The 22,760-nt window shown below is 39.0% G+C and overlaps 1 protein-coding gene across 1 annotated transcript; it reads right to left on the bottom strand.

Moving 5' to 3' along the window:
* Positions 1 to 2,945: 2,945 nt before the first annotated feature.
* DDX46 (DEAD-box helicase 46) lies at positions 2,946 to 22,728 on the bottom strand. The gene is made up of 23 exons (XM_059860581.1): positions 22,629 to 22,728; positions 20,141 to 20,323; positions 19,729 to 19,869; positions 18,711 to 18,828; positions 18,376 to 18,541; positions 17,923 to 18,074; positions 17,494 to 17,607; positions 16,704 to 16,869; positions 16,215 to 16,335; positions 15,693 to 15,868; positions 15,140 to 15,261; positions 14,251 to 14,329; positions 12,380 to 12,462; positions 11,378 to 11,542; positions 10,887 to 11,049; positions 9,811 to 10,004; positions 9,138 to 9,275; positions 8,296 to 8,445; positions 7,479 to 7,676; positions 6,672 to 6,890; positions 6,015 to 6,159; positions 5,307 to 5,380; positions 2,946 to 4,849 (listed from the first exon to the last, which is right to left on the bottom strand). The coding sequence occupies exons 1-23, from the start codon at positions 22,643 to 22,645 to the stop codon at positions 4,802 to 4,804; spliced, it is 3,132 nt and encodes a 1,043-aa protein (XP_059716564.1). The 5' UTR covers positions 22,646 to 22,728; the 3' UTR covers positions 2,946 to 4,801.
* Between the last annotated feature and the right edge of the window lie 32 nt (positions 22,729 to 22,760).

Raw genomic sequence — 22,760 nt, forward strand, 5'->3', positions numbered from 1 at the left:
GATGGCCAGGTTGGTGTCACTGCCCTGCACCAAACTCCAAGCAAACCCACACCAGCTGAGCCAGCTCAAATTGTCATCTGGTAGCAACAGGGCCCGGTCCCCTCATGTAAAACTGTGCTGATAACAACAGGGAACAAACACTGATAAACTGCTCTGCCACTGTCTTCTTTTGTCACAGCTTCCAGGGCCTGAAGCACTCTGGTTGTGAATCTGCTTCCTCCTTTTCTTCCTCTAAAGGACTGACTCATTAGCAGTACCAAATGACTGCATTATCTGTAACATAAGTGATGCAAAGAAATGTTGAACCTTCCCACATCCAAACCACAAAATGCCATTCTCCTCTCAGTGGAGATTTTGCTGAAGGATGCACATTTTCAAGGAGAGGAAGGGCTTCAAAGCACAAGTTCCTTCTTCTGCCAATACAGGAGCTTCTCACCAGTCCTGGGCTCCAGAGCATGCTGAGTCAGTAGGGAGAAGTCAGTATGGGAACTGCCACAATTCCCATTTATTTATTTATTTATTTAACTGAATTATCAGAGCTGGTCATTTCTACAAATTCGCTTCCTAGCTAACATGCACAGGCAGAGGAAATGTAGGTTTTAATGAAAATCCTTATTCTTAACTCTAAGTGTAACATTTTCCTTGCTTGGCCTTTCATTTCAGAAGAATTGCCATGGGGTATTTATTATTTTGAGAAATGTTTGTGATGATGAACTTCATACTTAGAATGGCCAAAGTATAACTTAATCATATGCTCACTCCACAGTAGGTTATTAATAATTTCTTAGCTCACTAGAACAACTTAGATCTGAGATGTTAATTAATTTACCTTTGCTTATGCTGGTCAGCTTAACAATCTTGTATCTCTCACTTTGACTCAAGAAAAATATTTAAATCTGTTTCAGATGAAAAGTCTCAGAGAACCAATGTTTGGGTGGCAATCACTCAGACTAATGGTCATCTATTTAAAAACAATTGTTTCCACTGTAGCTAAAACTATGAAAACAAATCTTTCTGCCTAGCATTGTATAAACATTGTACAAAATGTACATTTTGGGACAAATTTGAATCCAGCTGTGCCCCTTTTAATTTTGCATTTTTAGGTTGCTCTCTGCCTCCACTCCCCCATACAGCCAGCCACCATTAGCTGGAAGCCAGAATTTATTCTGCAAATGTCCAGGCTCTAAGAACAGAAACTTGTTTAAGCTGAGACCATATTTGGAAGAGATCTGGGTCAAGGAAAATAATCAAAGGAAAGTGCATTCCTGGAGCACCACGTGAGGAGGCCACAGAGCGCACAGGGCCGGGCGCTAACGCTCAGGGACGACCCTCAGTGCCTCCCTGCCACTGATGCTCACCCTGACCACCACCTCAGCAAACTGGGGCAAAGCCAGGCCCTTGGAAATGAGCTGTTCAACAGTATCACGACCATAGCAGAAAGTTCAAAACTAATCCAGCTCCAAAGGCTCCATCCTCACAGCCACAGGTACCTGGCTGTAACCCTGCCACTACTTTGGCTGAAGTAATGACCATTTCCTACAACTGTAAACATGCCCGAAGGACTGAAACACCAAAGTGTTCTCTCACTCCCTGAAATTCCAGCATTCTTTTTCTTACTTTAGGAAGATCCCAAATCCAGCCTTTGGTGTTTGTTTTATATTTGGCTGCCACAATTCCAGAATTTCAGGAAAACTTTGCTTAACAAATTTTTTTTTTCCTTCCACTTGGAAGACTCGAGTATCAAAACCCCCTACAGATGGTACTTCTAGCCTCTGAATATTTTATTTAATTAGCAGCCAAATGCACATTAACTAAATTGCAGTGCTTTAATTGTACAAGCGAAATCTCAAGCAGCCAGCACAGGGAACAGCTACAGAACATGCTGGCTGTGATCAACACTCACTGTCCAGGTTTATGTTTATAGCATAAAGTCAGCATGCAAAACAGGCCTTGAGCTGCCTGTTTCAAAAGGTGGCACCATGAACCATATAGTTCAGGGAGTATAACAGTCTGAACTGTGATAGCACACATTTTTTTTTCTTGCTGTGAATTTTTTCTCCCTACACAAAATACTGGATTTAGTCTCTCCTGTTTTCATGACTTGGGCATTCATCCTTCACAGGAGTGGTGGTGGGGGGTTATTGCTGTTTGAATCTCTGGTGGGTCACTTGCATGGAGAATGAGGGAGCTGGGCTGGGAGCAGGGGTCTCACCCTGCCTCCCCTCCCTGGTGTGAGCCTGCTGCACAGTGACACCACCACCACGTTATGTGACATGCAAGAAAAAGGTAATTAATGATCCAGTGCCAAATACTTTTATCACTTATCCACCCAAAACATCACTGTTCACTCACTGAGAGCATAAAGGCAACCTTGAAAGCTGGTAGCATTAGCACCTGGGCAGGTAACAGAGGAAACTCTGCTTATGTGTATTTAAAAGGAAAAAAAAAACCAACAAAAAAACCCCAAAAAAATCAGCATCACTGTGCTCTTCCCACAACTGGCAACATGAATCTGACCAGGGCAGATTCCCTGAAAAGCAGCCAAATCATGATGTTTATAAAGATCTTGTCTAGATCCATGGACACCCTTGCGAAGAACTACATAGAGATTTTCATTATTGAATTCTAGCTTTTCCAAACTTTTATTCTCATCCTGTTTTCACTGTTTATTTTCCTGTGTATTTGTAAATTTGAGAGTTTCTTTTCCCCCAGCTTTGATGCATTTTGCTCCTCTTTTTACGTATCCAAACACCTTCACTGTGACTTTCTTAACTGAGTCTGGGCTGTGTGGCATTGCATTTCCAGCACAAAAACAAAAGTAGAAGCTGCTGTTCACATCAGCCTTCTCCAAACAGCGTGAGGTTAACTGTCATAGGAAAAACCATAGAAGCAGTGCAAATGCAGAAGACAGAGGAGCTATTCAGAAAGACAGTTTCTGAAAAATATACATTGAAATTGCTTTTATTTTTGCTGGAATTAAAAAAACATAAGAATATTGACATTTCATTTAAAACCCCCAGTAGGTTAAAGATTATACATTTTTGTATCTCTGAAACCCAATAAAAGTGTCTCCATCATGCCTTTTTTTGGAAATATCAATGTATGAACATTTTGAACCAAGACTTTTAAAGACCTGTCAGGCTGTCCAAACTCCACAGTGCTCTTCATTAAGTACACAAAATGTGTCATTTCTGGGAAGGGACACTGTCCAAAAGTTAGACAATTCAGCAAAGAATTTCTAGGAAAGACATCAAACCCCAGTCCTTAAAGGAAGGAAAACATGTATTTAAATGTAATCACAGAACTTTAGTTTGGGATTTCTGTTTTCAGTTTTGAGAAGTGTTACTATGTGTGCTGCTTCTCTCTGCTCTATTCCATGTATTAATACTGGCAAGTACTACATTAGGAGTGTTCTTATCCTAAAAGTAGACTGTTAAGCTGGTACAGTCATTCCTTTGCTTCTTCCCTGTACTGCAAATAAGGTACACTGACAGGGTAACAGACAGTTGTATGCAAACATGAAGAGTCACTTAAATTACCTGAAGTTTGGAAAGAAAAGTTGTGAATTTATACAGCCATGATGCAGATTGTACGATTTGTCTTCAGCAGGGTTAAAGCAGTATATACAGAGCTGGTTTAAAATGACACATTTCTTCTCAGTGTGTCAGGTAAGAAAAGCTTCCTATGACAGTCTTTTTGAAAGTTATCATCTTGAAAGTCTTGCAGCTGCTATGATGAAACAACTGAAATTGCTACTGCTTTGGCTCCAGACAAGCAGAGAGAAGCTAACTGCTTAGGAGTAAAGTCCCTCATTAATCCTACTGGTTATGAGGATGAGCCCTCAAAAACATCGGTCTTACCAGTCCCAGTAGCTTATTGACTGCAATGATAGTATTTGTGGAATTCACTCATAAATATCACTATACATTTTTACTTAAAGCCATGTCCTACCAGTAATAAAGATGACAATCCTGGGGGAATAATCACATTAAATGTATATATAAGAACAATATAAAAGAGTGACAAAGTTCTATTTCATTACAAAAGAGGTTTCTCTTTTTTTTCCTGTGAATTCCTTTTTAAACTAAAACAGGCTTTCATTCTTATGTCACCAAATGAGGGAAAAAAAAATCAAATCCAAAAATTCTGATGTTTAGAAAAAAACAGGAAAACTACTGTCATACTACAAAACATTTCACTTTACAACAACCCCAAAGAGTTATCTATAACCTGGATGATAAAGAAAAATGGAAACATGAGAAGGATAAAATTCTCTACTCTGATCAATGCAAAACTCTCTGACCTTAGGGGACATTTGTACAGGGAATGAATGTGTGTGGAACCAGCCAGAGATATGCTATGGATCAGGAGAAAAATCCTGCCTTTATTTTGGTGTTTTAGATTTTTTTCCATTAGAAACTGATGTGTGAACCATTTCAACAATATGAAGCAGGTACATTCTAAAAATTTCCAACACAAATCCCAACACTTTCATTTTACTTAACAGTATACTGTCTGTCAAAAAAAGGTGGTTTATTTCAGATTCTTTATGATGAAAAGTGTATAAACTGCACTTTCAAATTAAATCACGTTCCACCAAAACTGGTCTGGCTTTAAGACTGATAACTTTAGTGGAGAGAATTAAGATCCTTCAGCAAGTATCAATTTTCTGTTAAAAAAATGTCCGCAAGATGAAATAAAAAAATTTTCTTAATTTACAATAAGCAGTGTAAACAGCAAAAACAACAGAAGCCACAAAGTTTCACACACCAGCTGCTAGCAGACAAATAACTCCAAATGCTCATAGAACCTTGTATCTTCCTTTGTTGGTTGGTTGGTAAGAATTTTGCTGCAAATAAAGCAGAGGATAATCACAGTTAAAAGTGAAGATGGATAAATGAATTGCAATAAAACCCTACTAGGTTATTAGCTGGGTATGTTGTAAAGCTACAGCAAACCAGATCTCTCAACACATATAAAGTATCAAAATGAGGGGAATAATCCTCTCCCCTGCCTGATGGTGTTGAAATTAGGAAATGTACTGAGACCCAACTCTTTGAGGGGTTTTCATCCAAAAAGCTCTGTCAATGTTTTATCTCCATCTGCTGGCTGACAGCAGCCGTGTTCTGGCTGATCAACCCAGTGTCATGGATTTTTAGGCTGTTCAGGAAAACTGGTTTTGAGATCTATAGGTCCCAGTCCCTGATATTAATAAAGCCTTGTGCCAAAGCATCAACATTTCCACAAGTCAATCTCATAAACATACATTAAGTCCCTTTCCCTCTGAATCTGGACATTGCACTCACCAATCTGATGAGCTCCTCTTTTATAAGTCGTGTGATTTCTGCCTTTGCTTTCTGTACAGCAAGTTCATTGGCACCTGAAGATAAAAATATGTATTATTATCTTAAACACCTTCTGTATATGAAGCCTACAGCATAAAAACTGCTGTCTACTTTCAAAAGCACAGTAAAATTTGCTGAATATCCTCAGCTATTTGGTGAAGAACACTCTATTGGTGAAGAACACAGAATTCCAAAGCTTGACTGGGTTTTAATGAAGATACTCCAGTCATAAATGATACTGTTCAGAAATATGTAGGATTTGAGGTTTCTTGAGAAAAACTCAACCATCATGACATTTGCCAGGTTTTTGTTGTAGTAGTTGACGCAATTTCTTAAACCTTTCACAGCCTAAACAGAATTCTATTTTCTTCCTTATTTCACACTGGTACAGGACCTCGTTGTGCTAATGGTTCTTCCTCTGTTCTTTTCTTCTCCTCCAAACTGATTTCATACATTAGCTGTTGTTCTGTGGCAGGTGAGGAGAAGCCTCTCTGTGATCCCCATGGATCATTTGATAAGTGTTAAAGATAAGTGTTTTTTCAGTAATTGCAAAGTAACTGCAGTGACTCTATAACTCAAGTGGCCAAACACCGACTACAGAAATTTCATGTCTAATTACAAAACTAGACTCATAGCTTTAATAGAAACATTTATAAAAAGAATACATACTTTCTATAGCCAAATAAATCTTTCGTTCTCCTTCCTTGGGTTCTTTGCCTGGAGGGAAGTAAGTTCCCCTGATTGTAATGGCAGCTTCAGAATATTCACTGATTCTCTGCAGTGCTTCTTTGGAGGTAACTTTCCATCTGGCAGTCTGCAAGGTGAAGGACAGGAGGGGATCAACAAGGAGAAAGGCACCGCACAAAATGGCAATCCATTAGTTCCGCCAGCATGGGCAGAACCTCAAAGAAAAAAAAAGGCAATTTGTACTTGATAAATCCTCAAAATAACAGATGAGTTAGATCTGAGCAGCAATATTCTGAATGGCAGAAATACTCAGGTACTACAAAAAGGGCAAAGAGTTGTATCAGTTATGGCAGTAAAGCCTTTGCAAAAAACACCAGTTTCAGAGATTTGGGTATTAGAGAAGTGGGTAGAGGGTGAAGAGATTTTTATCTGATAACGAATACTTGTTTTTCTCATACTCTCTGGAATAAGTCCAAAGCCTTGCATTTATATAACCTGAGAAGTAATCACAGTTAATGTAGCAATTTCAATTAGGTGTGATCAGAAATATAGACATAGTATTTTACTGGTGTAAGTATGAAGAGAAGTTTTGTTAAATGATGGTCATTAATATTGGATTATAGCAAAATGGTTACTTGCCTGTGGGAAGTCATTGATCTCTAATTCTTCTTCATATCTCTTGAAGGATTCATTCTGTCCTCCATCCTGTTTCTCTTCCTCCTGCTTCTCTATGGGTACATAATTGAGCTTGGCATTGATTTTTTCAGCCAGTTGCTCTGCAATGGTTTTGGCAGACACAGTAGGAGCTTGAATTGTGCCTCCTCTCAGGATAGCATTTGTAGCCTGCTGCATCACATCCTGTAAAAGCACAGGTCCAAACTGAGAACAAGGTAGCAAAAAAAAGTCCTATATAAACCAATAAGGGTTTCATTAAAGCTCTCTATGTAATGTAATTGTCTACATAACAAATATATTCTCCAGACTTCTGCTCTTCCTTCCTTCCTCTCAACAACTCCCTTCACACCTGCAAAGAAAAGATCTTAGTGGTCTTTTGTATTTTCAGCTTAAAATATCTTTGGATATTCCAGAAAAATTACACTCAATCTAAACACATTGTACATCACACACATACATCTCATGCTTCAGCCGAGAAAGATGTTCTGCAACTCTGCCAAAGCTGACAAAACTAACTGTGTAATGTTATCAGTAATGAATTAACTCTTTGCCAGGGCAGACAAAGCATTTATGGTTCTATAATAAGTCTTAAAAACAAATCAGCTCACTTACAAATCCTATACAAGTGAGTTAGCCCAGCCTAAATGAGATAAACTATGTGTTACTAGTGTTACTAGTGTGCAGAAACACTAAATCAAATGGCAACCACAGAACAAAGAACTGAACAACCTTTATTAAAAAAGAGTAAAATTGGTCTGTAAAGAGCCTGACCTTAAAGTGGAAGGGAACCATGACTTGTGCCTCTGCTCCAAGATTCTTCTGGGCATTGATTCTCAAAGCCAATCTTTTAGCAATTTCCAATTTTTCTGCATTCCCAGCTGATGGTGTAGGAGCATTTGATGTTCCTGGTGCTGCCATGTCTTTTACTCTTTTCTTTGAATTGAACATGCTTTCAATTTGTTCATCAATCTAAAGAGAAAAACAATTATTTGATCACTGCATTTACCACTATATAATCTTGCCATCATAAAGAAAGAAATGCTAAGGATCATTTAGTTTACATGTTCTTAAAGAAATTGATTTTGCATAAATGGCAGAAGCCTGCCCAAAACTACAGCTAAACAAAAGGATTATCTAATCAGGAAAAAGTCTGAACACAGTGTTTACCTGCAAGGTCACAAAAAGGAATCTATCCAACGTTAAGAAAGGAATTTAGTAAGATTTAAAATAGAAAATGCTACCAATAATGTCTTTAAAACACTTCAAATAAAAATATGTTTGCAACTGAGTACCATTGTTCTATTTCATTTATGCAAGAATAAGGTTCCAAATAATTTATGTGACATTTCCATAACTACACACATTAAGTGTAAAATACCAGTAAGTCAAAAAGAGACACTGAAAATCTTTCTAGACCTTGATCTTCATAGCTATATCTCTATATTTGAAGAATACGTGCAGTCAGTAACAAAGGTCACAGTCACTGTGACCATGCACTCTGCAATGTATTATGCAACCTACTGGGGAAGAAAATCAAATGTATTGAGAAAATTCATAAGCAACTTAAATCCTATTTCCAAGTGCTTACATCAACAGCTGTATCTTCATCATCTGAATCTTGCAAGCCAAGAGCTGCTTTTTGTAGCTTCTTTCTTTCGTTAGCCAAAGCCTGTTCTGTTTCATCAAATTTAAAACCTTTGCCAGAGAATCCACTGCTTTTTTTAATCAACTTTCCCTCCTGAAAACAAAAACATGTATTATCATACTTAGAAGTTTCAAATCCTAGTTCTCATAGTCATAAAATAACTTTAAGATTATACAAATAATTTTGAAATTCTTTAAAAAGCAAATCCTAGCACATTCGTAAGTGCTTCAAATTTAAAAGCTGCATTTCACAATGAAATGTAATTTAAAAAACATATGTCAATTCAGCAGAGACAGTACCCTACTGGGGTTTTCTGTAAGTATACATTTTAAATGCTTTCCAAATTCAGTAAAAAAAAAACCTCCATTTTTTTGTATCAGAAAACCTCTAAAGTCACTTTTCTCAGCATGAGTAAGATCCTCTGAGGGTGAGAGCTCTAGAAATAATCAATAATAATAATACAAGTAAATAATGCTAATAATACTTGTAAATAATACAAGTTCTGTGAAAGGGCTTCATTATCTTGTATGTGAATTTTGTTAAAAGCCAAAGTGCCTCTTATACCATAGGTATTTATTACATACCCAGTGACAGTATTTAAATTCTGAAGAACAGTTCTTTAAGGACATTCAAGATCCCAATCTTGAGGACATTGACACACTCAGCCAAGCACACACGTGTTTCCAGAGAGGTGACCCATGCATGTACACTGGACAACTGGAAACACATGCGTGCACAGACATTACAGCTGGTCCAAGCTTCCTACAGAAGAAAGAATTACTTACAGCCTTCTGTTGGTCTTTAAAGTCAGCCCAGAGCTTCTCCAAATCAGCAGGAATTGGATTCCCAGACAATTCCAAAGCCTTAATGATATCACCAGCATAACGTGCCTGATCCTCAGTAATGAATGTATAGGCATACCCCTGGTCAAAATTCATTTAAGAGACAATTAGGAAAAAGCTCTAAAGACACTATCTCTAAATTTATTGAAGCACCCTTGCACAGATGCTGATTTCTAATCAATGAATGTAACCACGACAGTCATGCAATAACTCTCTTTTAGTGGAAGTGTAGAATGAATAATGTTATTTCCTAGGAAGCTGATAGAGAGGTAATCATCCAAAGACAGTAAACACTGACATCTCTCCTTCCAACCAGTGTTGTCATGGTTAAAAGTTTGAAAAATTAAAATCTTATCAATTTAGTAGGGCACATTTCCAACAGTGAAAAACACCCACACTTTCAGTCACAAATGGGATTTAAAAGAACACTCAGACATCACAAAAACATGTATCTTCCAAATTTCAGACTGCTGAAGTTCAAAACACACTAAAAACACTCTTCCCACCAACAATACAAACTACTTCCTCTGTAGCTATCCCTTGGAACAACTTCATCAAGGAGTAAAGAAGGGGAAAATGCCAGTACTAACCACACCTGCCAAGTGAGTGTACATACTTTATTGCCAGCTCGCCCAGTGCGGCCGGCTCGGTGCACATAGTCCTCATAGTGGTTGGGACAGCTGTAATTGACCACCAGCATCAGCTGCTTCACATCCAAGCCCCTTGCTGCTACAGACGTGGCCACCAGAAGTTTGCAGGTTCCATTCTTGAAGTCATTAATGATGCTGTCCCTGTCATACTGATCAATACCTGCAAGAAAAATCAGTTAATTATAAAGCTCTGCTTTAAGCCATGAGAATTTGTACACAGGTCAAAATACCCTTGAACCACAAACAACCAAATCCACAAGCAAACAAAACTTCAATACTTTCACACTTTTGAAGGCAAAATACATTAACCAAAATGACCTCTATTATTTAGAATAACTTTTAATTAGTCAACTACCACAAGATGTTTTTCCCATGCCAAGATCCTCAAAACATTTTTTAATATTATTTTCTATTTTGTACTTCAGCTGACACCTCAATCTGGAAGCTTTGTCCATTCTCTAAAGGCAACAGAAATCTCAGAAGAACAAGAATATTTTTCCCTCTTCCATTGCTGCATTCCTGCTGACCAGTGATTTTGTACTTACTGATTTTATGTAACATGCTCCAAAAAAATACTGTAAGTTTTAAGATACACTGGGATGGACAGCATTGGAAAGAGATTTTTCTCCTCTTGCTACTTCCATGCTATTACTACTTGATAGAAGTAAAGCGACAGCTGCTGTTACTGTGGAATCTCAAATAAAAATATCATGTGATACTCCCCAATGGCACTCACTACTCTGCAATAACAAGTAGTTAGCAATATATCCCTGAGAGGTGTTAACTCTAAGTAACAGTCCTCTTGCACAGACACAAGATTTAGCATCTGATGACATCTCACAGAAAACAATGAAGAGTAATTACACAAAATTATCATGTCTATCTCAAATTAATCAAATCAATTATCCTCCCCAATTACAAAGCAAAACCTGCTTATGAAGAATAAAATTGGTACTATACAGGAACTAAGTGATTTTTAACTACTGGATACCAACATTCTAGTTGGGAGTAGTTAATATCAGTCCTTAAATTTGCATATTACCTCCATGGAGAGACAAGCAAGGATAAGAGGCCCTCATTAAATCTTTCAACAACCCATCAGCATGTTCTTGCTTATCTACAAATATGATAACAGATCCTTTCTCCTGATAATGTCCAAGCAGCTCCAGTAACTTCAGAAATTTGTTCTCCTCTTCTATGACAATCTGGAAAAAGACATACAAAAGAGTATCTTGAGTCATTAAACAAATCCAGTGTATAAAAGTAAAAATCAGGAACAGGAGATGAGTTTTTCAGGCTGTTCCCACAGCTAGTGGTAAAACAGCTCTTCAGCTTAGTGCTACAAACCAACTTTAAAAATCACACTGCATTTGCAGATTAGGGTGTTGATTTATTCTAAGTTCATTTTTAGTAAGGCCACTAAACTTCTAAAAATAAAAGCTCTGTGGGTATATTGGTTTCTATTCAACATTGCTGGGAACAATCCTTTGCAAGCAATTGAGGACATAAGCGAGGCAGGTGTATCATACTCACCACGTGCTGCTCCACATCAGAACAGACAACACTTCTGCCTCCAACCTGCACCTCTATGGGTTTACTGAGGATCCTGCGAGCCAGGGCCTCCATAGCTCTGGGGAAAGTAGCAGAGAACATGACAGTCTGACGGTCAGGCCTGACGTTGTCTACAATGCGCATGACCTGTGGTGAGAGAATATTCCCTGTTAACATCCAACTGCTGTAACACCATTTCACACTCATACAAAGCTGTCAGGTGGTATCTGCACCTCCCAGACCACAAAACATTCTTTACAGATTTCCTCTAGGCACCAAGCTGCTGGCATTGGAAGACTGCAAAACTTGCTGGATTCAAAAGGAAGTTGCATGGCAATATGCAATCTGGCAGCAGCTCAGCAAAAATCCTGGGAAATGCAGCAGAAACCCTACAGCTTAAGAGACAAATAAAAGGAATTTTCCTAGTTTTGTTGAACAGTACAGCCCATGACAACTGGAAGAGCCCTGGATGTCCAAAGTTCTCAGCAAGTCAGCAGCATTTCCAACATTTTGTTCTTATCTCTTGCCAAGAGACATCAAAGACTTTATAAACAGACTGCAACTATTAACACAACACCTGTATCAAGGAATTACAAAGGGATACCACATTGCCACAAGTACTCAAAATGAGTGTGTAAAATACTCTGTGTCTTAGAGAAAAATCTAAGCTGTATAGAAATTTATTGAAAGCAAAACAGAGAATCACAGAATGGTTTGGGTTGGAAGGGACTCTAAAGATCTTCCAGTTCCAAGCCCTTGCCATGGGCAGGGATATCTTCCACTAGATGTGAGGATAATGTGATGTTATAATAATGTGATAATAGATAGGAGAGTAATAGAAATATTAGAGTTAGCTTAAACTGCTGTCCATAAGCAGCACATCCTTTTGAACACCCACTGGCAGTGTAGTAATAATGTAGCACTGCAAAACCCTTAATGTGAAAAACAGTCTCTTTTGGCACCACCCCCCATGTCTTGAATTACCTGAGGCTCAAACCCCATGTCAAACATTCTGTCAGCTTCATCAAGTACAACGTATGTTACTCTTCGGAGGTTTGTCACTCGACCTGTGAAAGGAGAGGAAAAAACACATGGGAAACAAAATCAAATGGAAATCTGGTTTCCCTTAGGAATATTTTAAAAAAATGTTATATAGTCTCACTATCTTCTAACAAAGACATTAATTATATTTTTAAAAAATTCACTGAATGTGAATTTTAATGTTCACACTTTAATCACACATACATTCTGGGAAATGTGTAAGTATGCACAAGGCCCTTTTAGTTTGTCAAACTCTTCTCTTGCATACCATCATAGGGCCAGAAGAACCTGTAAAATTCAGAAAACTGCCCTCGCCAAAACACATCATAAAACTAAGACTGAGCTGAAGCAAGGAGCCACATCAGCCAGTATCTGACAGCGGCACCTAGAAAAGAACATATTAGAGATTACAGCGCATGTGTGGAAGGCAAAGCCCAGTGCTAACTGCTGCAGCCTTAGAAAATTCCTTTATACACAATCTGTAATGCTTCCTTGGAATTAAGAATAACTATGAGGATAACCATACTAGTTCTAGATCACTGCTAATAATAGGCATAAAACAGAGTAAGCAGTCTTTTAAAAATAACTATTATATAAAGAGAAAAACCTACCCAGTAACAGTACTGAATTTAAATTTAAAATCAAGAACCACCCCAAACTCTGGGACAGGTTGAAATAAAATAAGTAAGTTGTGTTTCTGTGAACATTTAGAAATTATCATGGACAGGATAACTAGCACCCTTCCCAAACAGTGAAGAGATTCTCTTTCATGAGAAGGATTTAACTCAATGATTTTAGAATCATACTCTCAAACAATATAAACACATTCAGCTCCACACAGCTGTGGAGTGACACTGCCAAATACTCTCTGAATGGGAAAGATTTGTCACATTTTCTACAACTATCACTCAGACTTGTGCCTATCAAACTACAGAATTTGGTCCTCTCAGCTTCAGCAAATTGTAGCTGAATCTTCAAATTATTTAAGACATTACGCGCTGCATTTTTTAAGTTACAGAATTCAATATTAAGGAACAAAGCAAGTATTCCTTATATCTACATATCTATTTAACACTTTAACACTTCATCCCCAAATAATAACTTTGTAAAATTACTTGGGAACAGCATTAATGTACCTACCTTTGACGATATAAGTCTTGGAAGCCCAGTTCTATATGTCTTGAAGGTACTTTTTTCACAGAAGTTAAATAATGTCAACAGTTTAGTAGAGGTTTTGATGTGGAATAATTTAATAATAAAACTTTATCTAATAAGCATGCAATGGTTACACTAGGACAAAACCTCTTAAAGCTGCAGTGGCTCAGTTTAATCAATCTGAATATCTGATATAAGGTGAGTTCTTTTACTTCTGAGCAGGTATTTAGGGAGGGCTTCTTTGTCTGTTTTTAAAGCCAACAGATAAAGGTAGAGTCTTGTAAAGCCGGGAACTGCTGAGCTACTCTAGCACAGATAACAGATCAATGGGCAGACAAAATAAGCAACTGTTACGAAACCTTTATCTAAACGACTCCAACTTAAAAAATTTGGACCAGCACTTTTCAAGTTAAGCAATGATAAACATTCTCAAAAACTCTTCAAGAATGTAGTATTTCCTGTCCTCTCCAAAAATGTCAAATCAATATATGCTTAAACCTATTATTAGTGCTATATATTCTCAATAGCTATATAGTGCAGCCTGAAGAGATATAAGAAAATTCCGTAAGACCATTTATCAAAATACATGATCTTTTGAATCTGTTAGAATTACACAACAAATGTAAAAAAATCTCCAAAGGAAAAGGTTTTCTACTCACCATTGTTAGCTGCTAACATGTCAATCATACGTCCAGGTGTGCAAACAATAATTTCAGCACCTCTTTTAAGTTCAGCTATCTGATTTCAAAACACAGTAAACAATCTATTAGTTTTTGCTCTGTGATTTCTTTCAGATTTTTTTAAACATATATCACCTTGCAAAAAAGAAAACCACCTACACTGAAATACATCTATTCTACTAACATGAATTATGCAAAGATTTTAATTAGCAATTTCTTCAAGTCTTTGGAGAACTTTGCTTCCAAAATGAGTAACCCGTGACAGTCTGAGTTACCACCACCTGGAGCAGATTTAATGAGGATATGACTTCAATACACTTAAGAGCCTGTAAGAACTGTCAGTGTTACATCAGGAACAAGCGATAGTAGACACACCACCTTCCACCACAGATGGTCACTCCTGTTGTTTCCATAAACGGGTGGGGTGGAGGTGTGGAAAACATTGAAATTAATCTCTAAGTTGCTTCAAGATGCAGTATTTGATAATGTAATAAACCGAAGTTATCATTTTCTGGCTTTTGTTATCTTTAAGGGAACTCTCAGAAAAATACAGCTTCCTAGTAAATTTCAAACTATTATATCCCACTAATAATTCAGTTTTAATTTAATGCTCAGTACATACATAAAGACAAACAGTCTGAAATTTTTAAGGATCATATCTAAGACTTTTCAGGATCATTATTGTTTAAGGCTAAGTTACAAGCAAAGCTTTTTGCATTACTACCATTCCCACAGAGAAAATCCATAATGAAGACTGCAAATGTACAGGATTAATGGAAAAGAAAGAGCAACTAACTTTGCTACAAAAGAAACACTGACTAATGAAGCCCAAGGACTCTTTGACAAGCCAGGCATGTGTTTTGCATACCTGTTCACTGATTCCTGTTCCTCCATAAACACAGACAACTCGAAGCCCAAGTGTCTTTGAGAATTTCTTGCACTCCTTGGTAATCTGCAAAGCCAACTCACGTGTAGGTGTCATAATGACAGCTGAAAAGCAAAACACTTTCCTCATACACTGCAATATAAGAGACATTGTATTTTCCACAATAGAAATCAATCTTCTGTAATGATATTTACAGCAATTTACTTCCTATTTTTAAGAATGTCATTTCAAGGAAAAGATAATTGAGACATTATGAGGAAGGGGTGGAAATCTGATCCAAGTGTAAAAATCAAGGGAGGAAGGTTTCCCAGATGTGTGGACATGGGAGTGCTACTGAAACAACATGAGATGGCACAGTAATCACAAAACAACATTAAAGACCACTGTGATCTTAAAATAATAAAAAAGCCCCACACTTATCAATGGATATTAGTAAGCACTTCTCCCTATAACCAAAGAACTGAAATCCCATCTAAAGCATGTACTTGATGTTATATTTATTTAAATAGTAACTCTGAAAATACAATCTTTTTACCTATGGGACCTTCTCCTTCTTCTAATGCTCTCTGATCCATAATGTGTCTGAACATGGGCAACAGAAATGCAATAGTTTTTCCACTTCCTGTTTTAGCAATGCCAATCAAATCCCGTCCATTCATAATTGCTGGGATAGCCTGGGTTTGAATTGGAGTGGGCTTTTCATAGCCATGTCTTAAAGAAGGAAAAAAAATATTTTAAGAACAAAATAGAATTTGACAGATGTGAATCATGCAGTTATGCTAAATGTTTTTACATATTCATATTTACATATATATATCAGTACCCTTCAAAAAATACAGATCAAAATGAGCAGCAAAAGCATGATACAAATGGCAGAGAACAGTTAATAAAAATAATTCAACACAGAGTGATAAACACTCTGATGACTATAAATGTAACATTTACATGGACATGAGGCATTCATTATGCAGCAAAGTAAAAGGTCCTTCTCAAGGACACAGGACAGAACACAGCGAGCAGAATCAAGGATGATACAGTTCATAAAGTGCTTGCTTACTTTTTGAGGGCAGTGAGAATCTTCATGGAAATACCACATTGTACCCAGGTTTTTATTGGTTTGGGACAGCCTTTTCCCTTGACTGTAATTCCCTCCAGCTCCAGCCTGTACACATTGACCTCTGAAATAGAGTTTATCTTTTAACAGAGTCAAACTTGACACTTCTCTACTACCCTGATCAAAAAATTCTTGCTCTGTCCCTTAACATGAAATACTATTTTTATCACTACCAGAAAAACAGCTTTTTGCTTGCACATAAAAACAGGAGTTAGGATGAAAGGACTCAGCTTAATTTCCAATCAAAGCTTCATATATAATTATGGTAAGTTATCACAATAGAGATACACATGATTTAACATTCTTCTATAGCAAGTTGCTCCAAATGCTTTTTACATTGCAAAGCATTTGCTGTTAAGGCCTTAACACACTGAAATCCACCATTCTTTTCTTCAATAGTACCCAAGGTGTTCTGGTTGTATTTGTCTTTACCTTCTTGAGTCATTTTAGCTAGTTCTGGTACTTCAACATAGAAGTTTTTCCTGAAAGGTTCATATTCTATCTTTCCATGATCCACTGGTTCTAGCAGCTTTCTCTGCTTGGTCTGATAGCCAGTCAGGGCAGTCTGAAGGTCAACTTCCTCCTCTTCTGAGGAATACTGCAGAGATCAGAAATTTTGTGTGCATTAGGATTAAAGAATTATGAAGGTGTTTGGCTTTTGTCATTTATAGAGAAACTATTCAGAAGCAACAGGTACTTTTTACTACTTTTTACTGTATTAGAGATGAAACTGAAGAGCTGCTCTTAACTTATGAGTCCCAATTGTTCTTTTCCCTAATGCTTTCATGTTTCTCCCAAACCTTAACTCTCACCATGTTCTGTGTCACTTTCATGGCTTTACCAATGCCAGCTACCAGCCCCGTCATTCAGAAATAATCACTGTGACACCAAAGAAACAGTAAGAGGAAATTAAGAGAAAGCAGCCAGCCAGCAGACTGGTGTCACACTGCAGTCACAGCTCTGACAGCTGTCCCCAGCTCAGATTTGAAGGAGCACCACTAGCCCTGGAACTGCAGCCACAGAGCATGGCCTGAAGTGGCTGAGCTCCAGGGCCTGCAGGGTATTGAGTCTGTGACTCAGGGAAGGCTGACCCTCCACAGCCTCCTGAGCAGCAAAATACCCACACCTTCACAGCTCCTCAGGCCAAACACTACACACAGCCACAGGAAGCAAGAACAGGCACTTGCCTGTTCACAAGAGAAATACAAAACATTTCCATTACCTCCATTGCATCTTGGTCATTCTCCATGAGTTCCCCTTTCTTCTTTTCTGACTCAGCAGCTGCCTTTTTGGTTGTCACTACAGTTACCACCTTGGTAACAGTTGGTCCAGTTTTCTATAAAAAATGTTAAAAAAATGAATGCCCTATTGTATAAACAAAACCCATCCTGTAAAAAAACATACAGAATATTTGTACTTCTGGATACATTATGCTGAGCAATTTATTTCCTACTTCCCTTAGAGAAATTTTATCAGAATAAAGCTTGATAAACAGTTTCATAAAAAGGCCAGGAAATTAGTTAAAGCAAACATGCATTAAGTTCATATAATTTCTTGCCTTTTTTGCACTTTCCCCTATTTTCCCTGAGCCATTTTGCTATTAAAACACAAAATCTTTTAAAAGCAAGAAATATTTAACAAGTGATTTTACCTTTTCACTCCCACCTCCACCTTTCACACTTCTCATATTGAACTTCTTGACCTCTTCTTTTACTTCTTCCATATAAGCATCTAAAGGATCTAACTCCTCATCTTCAACCTCATTGCCTTCTTTTTCTCCTTCTGCAGTTTCCTCTTCATCATCTAGTAAGAGTGAAAAAGATGGGGATAAAAGACAGGGAAAGACAGAAGTCCTTACATGTGTCAAATTATTGTCTACCCAAATAACTACAGCCCATTATATTACTATATAATTTTTCCCCATACAAATCTCTCCAGTTGGTTTATCAAAAATCTATCTTAAACCATCTGACACCATGACCAAATTTAGGCTTTTCTATTTTATGATTCACATTCTGAAGAGTAATTAGATGCTTTAAAGATATTGTAATAAAAATATTACTAGGAACAGAAGAATTCTGTTATATATAAAGAGGTTAAATACCATCATCATCTTCTAAACTCCATTTTTTCCCCTGTTTCATCTCTTCAATTTCTTTTTTTAGCTCTCCTATGTTTTCCATTGCCTTCTTGCGTTGTTCTTCCCTCCATTTCTCCACTCTTTCTTTTCGTTTTCTCATTTCTTCTTCTAGTTTGTTCTGATCAAAATTCTATGACAAAAAATAACAAAAAGTGAAAATTAATGGCCACTGGCTTTAGCCTAAGCTTCTTGAAACACATGTAACCATTGAGTGAGCAAGCTGTAGAAGACTGGACATCCAGAAACTTCCTTGTTTAGATTCTATATCTTTTAAATTGCCGAGTGTTTGAAGTCTCTACCTCAGTGGCCACAGCATTTGTGGTAGCATCTTTGTCTTTCTCTTCCTCTTTGTCATCTTTGTCTTTTTTCTTTTCTTTGGAAATTTCCACACCTTCTGTCTTTTCTTTAGATCTTGATCTGAAAGGTAAGATCAAAGGTTTCTTAGAACATTACAGCTTTTCTCAGGGAAAGGATATATATATATATATGATAGACGGAAACAGAATTATAATCACCCCGTTATGTTTCCAAACACCTCACAAAACACACTGCTTCCCAGACAATCTTTCCATGTCATGGAATTACTTCCTCTAACTACCAGTAATGTAGACTCTAACCCAATCCAGCAATTCACATGCTTTTCTCATTTCTTTGCAGACTTCATTTTCAGAGCTCTTACAATTGATACTCCAGTTGTTCTGCACTTTATTTTACACCTCCTTGAAGTCAGCATTTAGAAAAGAGAACAAATTTTCTGTCCGTGGAATTTCCAGAGAAAGGTAAAGTGATCTAGCATTTTGCCATGGAAGTGTGAGCATCCCCCTAAACACACTGTCCTGGCTGACAGACAAAAGCTCTTCTCCTGGGAAAAGCTACTCATGTACTGCAAACACAACAGGCAGACTTGCACTGAATATAAAAACCATTTATAACAGGTTTTATTGTACTTACTTGCTTCCAATTTAAAAGAAAGCATCTAAACCTAACTTGTGCTAGCTGATGACAATAAAAATAAAATTCCCTTTAGCTAATTAAATATCATTAAGTTTTTTTCCAGTTTGGACTATTCTGATACAAAACATACACTTATTCCCAAAGCTTTTGTGATTCCAGTTTGTCATGATTTCTAGAGTGCCATCACTACTTATGCTGTATACAGGCTGTTGTTATCATTTACAGACTTCCCACTCATTTCACAGCAGAGCCTAACTATATCCTGTTTTCAATTATACCTGAAAACTTTATCAAGATATATTTAAAAGACAATGACCTGCAGCAAGCTTTTACACATTTCTAAAGCTAAGAACAGAAGAATACCTGTTTTCTGTTTTCCTGTTCTTGCTTGGACTGGAGGATCGAGATCGTCTCCCTCTACTCCTGCTCCTTGAGCGCCTCCTCTCTCGGCTCCGGGATCGTCTTCTCTCTCGGCTCCGTTCCCTTTCTCTACTCCTTGAACGTCTGACATGCAACAAAATTGTCTTTACTTAGGACATGCTCATAGCATAACTTTAGCCTTCTGTTGAGGAACAGGTTGTAAAAGGAACCCACCAATCATCAAGACCACTAAGAACTTACAAACTCTAGCACCAGCAAGCATTCAATAAGCAAAAAGCCTTAAGCATAGTGAAACCCATCACAGCCATCAGCAAAGTAACTAACTGGAGTGGGGGAACACCAATATTCAGCAGACAGGCACTTTCAGGTACTCTGACTGGAGCTGATGTCATACCTTTGACGCTTCCTGTCCCGCGAGCGAGACCTTCTCTTGTCCCTGCTGCGCGACCTGTCCCTCCTGCGATCCCGATCGCGGCTCCTGGAGCGCCTGTCCTCGCGCTTCCTCTTGTCCGACGGGGAGCGGCTCCTGGAGCGGCTCCCGGAGCGCCCCCGGGACGCAGAGCGCTTCCGATAATGCCTGCGTGGCACAGAGTGTGAGCACCAGAACCATGCACAGCCAGCAAGAAAAATTACTTGAACTTCTTGGACTTTTTAAATGTCTAAACTTTTGCAATCATCTTGCCAAACTGATTAATATACATACTATATGTATAATATACGTAATATGCATATGCACTCTTAATGGCGCTGAAACTAGAAGGATTATTTGGTCATGATTTTCTTTTAGTTGTAGAGTACTATTATAAGCACATCATGAGAACACCAGAACATCAAGAACAATTTCCTTTTCAGAAATCCACTGATTTCCATTTCATATATAGGAAAAGCTGAAGGCTCTTTGAAGCTATCCCAAAATCTGTTAAGCAAACAAAACTGCTCTTTGTTGCTTTTTATACAATGAATGTTTACCCATGTAAGGTAGGTGAACTATAGCTCTGCTCAATGGGAAAGCTGTCAGACTGGAATTAAAAAAACATAAACCCCTGAGGAAGTGACACAGCTGTGGTCAATGCCTTTACCAGGCTGACATCAACAGAAATTCTTTAATTTCAAACATCACAACAGAAGCTGTCAGAAGTCAGCAAGGCTTGAGGGTTGTGATGGAGATGGGTGTCTCCTTTCCTCCCCTCATTAATGCTCTTATCCCAAACACACTGTGGGGCAGAGCAGAGCTAGGAATTTTCTAGGAAAGTCTTCAACTGAGTCACAGAGGGACCTTGACTGTGACCATTTCCTCTTCCTCCAATCCCAGATTTTCGGACACCATGCCAGAATAATTCCTTTGTTCACTCTCCTGAGGGTCAGGACCCACAGACCCTTTCTCCTGACAAGCCCAGTAGTCATGCTTCAGAAGAAGGAAGAAGCAGAGAAGGCAAGATTTTAAGCTCCCCACTCTTTGTTTCACTTCCATGGTAGTATTAAAATAGTTCAGCTCTAAAAATAGCAGTATATTTACATCTGGTCTATGTTATGTTGTATATTTAGGCAGCACATACACTTGGAGCTAGTACAGTGGCACACACCCACATCCTGCCTATCAGCAGGATAACTGACTGCAAAGAACATCCATCAGCATTGAGATTTTTAACTTCTTTTACATCTCCATCACAAAATGCCATTGGATCTGCTCTGTACTTCCTCTCTTTCTAACCTTCTCGTTGTAGAGAACTAATCTTGGTTTTAAATTTTTTTCTCTATAGCGTGCAATAAAGCCAAAAAGATGATTTCAGATTGCAGAAGCCCCAGTGTGAGGAACATTTCCTCACACCAACCCCAGCACATGCAGCCCCCACCCATGTCCACCCACCATTCACTCTCACCCTCTTACCATTCCTTCACTTTTAAAACTTTTTGTATGTTAGAACAGAAAATTAATACAAGTTTAAACCCACTTTTAACATTATTTTTAGTCCAAACAGATGAACCCTGTCATTTTCAGCAGAGAAGCTACACTATGACAAGCAACTGAGTCCTGCTGGCTGGAGTGCCAGAGCTTGGCTTTCAGTTCAGGAGGCTCTAAGGGTGCCCTGTATCACCCACTGCTGCCCCCGCTCATCTGGAACTAATTTAAATAGATCTGTGGGAGTGCCCAGCTCTTCACTAGGTCACTAACTTGAGCCTAAGGTGGTTGTTAAAATCTCAAGTAATCTGTCTCCTTCGGCGGAGATGGACCTGGGAGCAGTTATAGTGTAGTTCAAGTGTATGTGGGGACTGTCGTGTCAGCTTTAGTATAAAAATCTGATTAAACTACGAGACAGAGGCATATGCCCGACAGCAGTAGCAAATTCAAAGCGTGGAAGCGGTTTAAAGCCTGATTGGTGTGAGCAGCTCCGTATCATGTGGAGCACAGCTTTGGCCCGAGATGCACGCAGCATAAGGGCACAATACTGCCGAGCTGATTACAACCCTGATCAGGTCTTTACACCAGCTGGGAAAGGGCAAAATATACGTGGCCCATAAACACAAAAAGCAAAGCAAAAACATGTAAACCAAGTTAACATCCCTACGTGGCTAATTATGACATTTTGGAACAAGCCTGAGAAGGCCGGAGGTGCTCCGGGAGCCCGGGGTCGGTGCCGATGAGCCCCGGCAACTCGGATCCAGCCAGCGTAGGGACCCTCGGCTCCGGCCAGAGCCCCAGCGCCCGGCCCTGCCCTCAGGGCCGGCTCCAGGCCCGGGCCCTGCCGTGGCGGCCTCAGCGCGCCCGCCGCCCGGGAGAGCCCGCGCCACCCGTTGTCCTCCTCATGCCCGCCTCACCGCGCCACCACCCTCGAGCGCGCCGCGACCACCGGGCGGGCGAGGCAGTGGCGCCGCTTCCTCACCTGGACTCGCGGCCCATGGCGGCGGCGCTCCCGCTACACGGCGGCGGCCATTCCGCGCCCGCACGGGTGAGCCCGGCGGGGAGCGCCGCCCCTTCCGGCCCGCGCCCCGCTCCAGCGCCCCCCGGCGGGCGG

Source organism: Haemorhous mexicanus, chromosome 15 (assembly GCF_027477595.1).
Source record: "Haemorhous mexicanus isolate bHaeMex1 chromosome 15, bHaeMex1.pri, whole genome shotgun sequence".
Classification (NCBI taxonomy): domain Eukaryota; kingdom Metazoa; phylum Chordata; class Aves; order Passeriformes; family Fringillidae; genus Haemorhous; species Haemorhous mexicanus.

Coding starts and splice junctions, on each gene's coding strand:
- DDX46 (XM_059860581.1), bottom strand. Junction 19,870..20,140: donor CGGGACAGGAAGCGTCAAAG/GTATGACATCAG, acceptor GTTGCATGTCAG/ACGTTCAAGGAGTAGAGAAA. Junction 15,869..16,214: donor ATTCTCACTGCCCTCAAAAA/GTAAGCAAGCAC, acceptor TCCTTCTTTAAG/ACATGGCTATGAAAAGCCCA.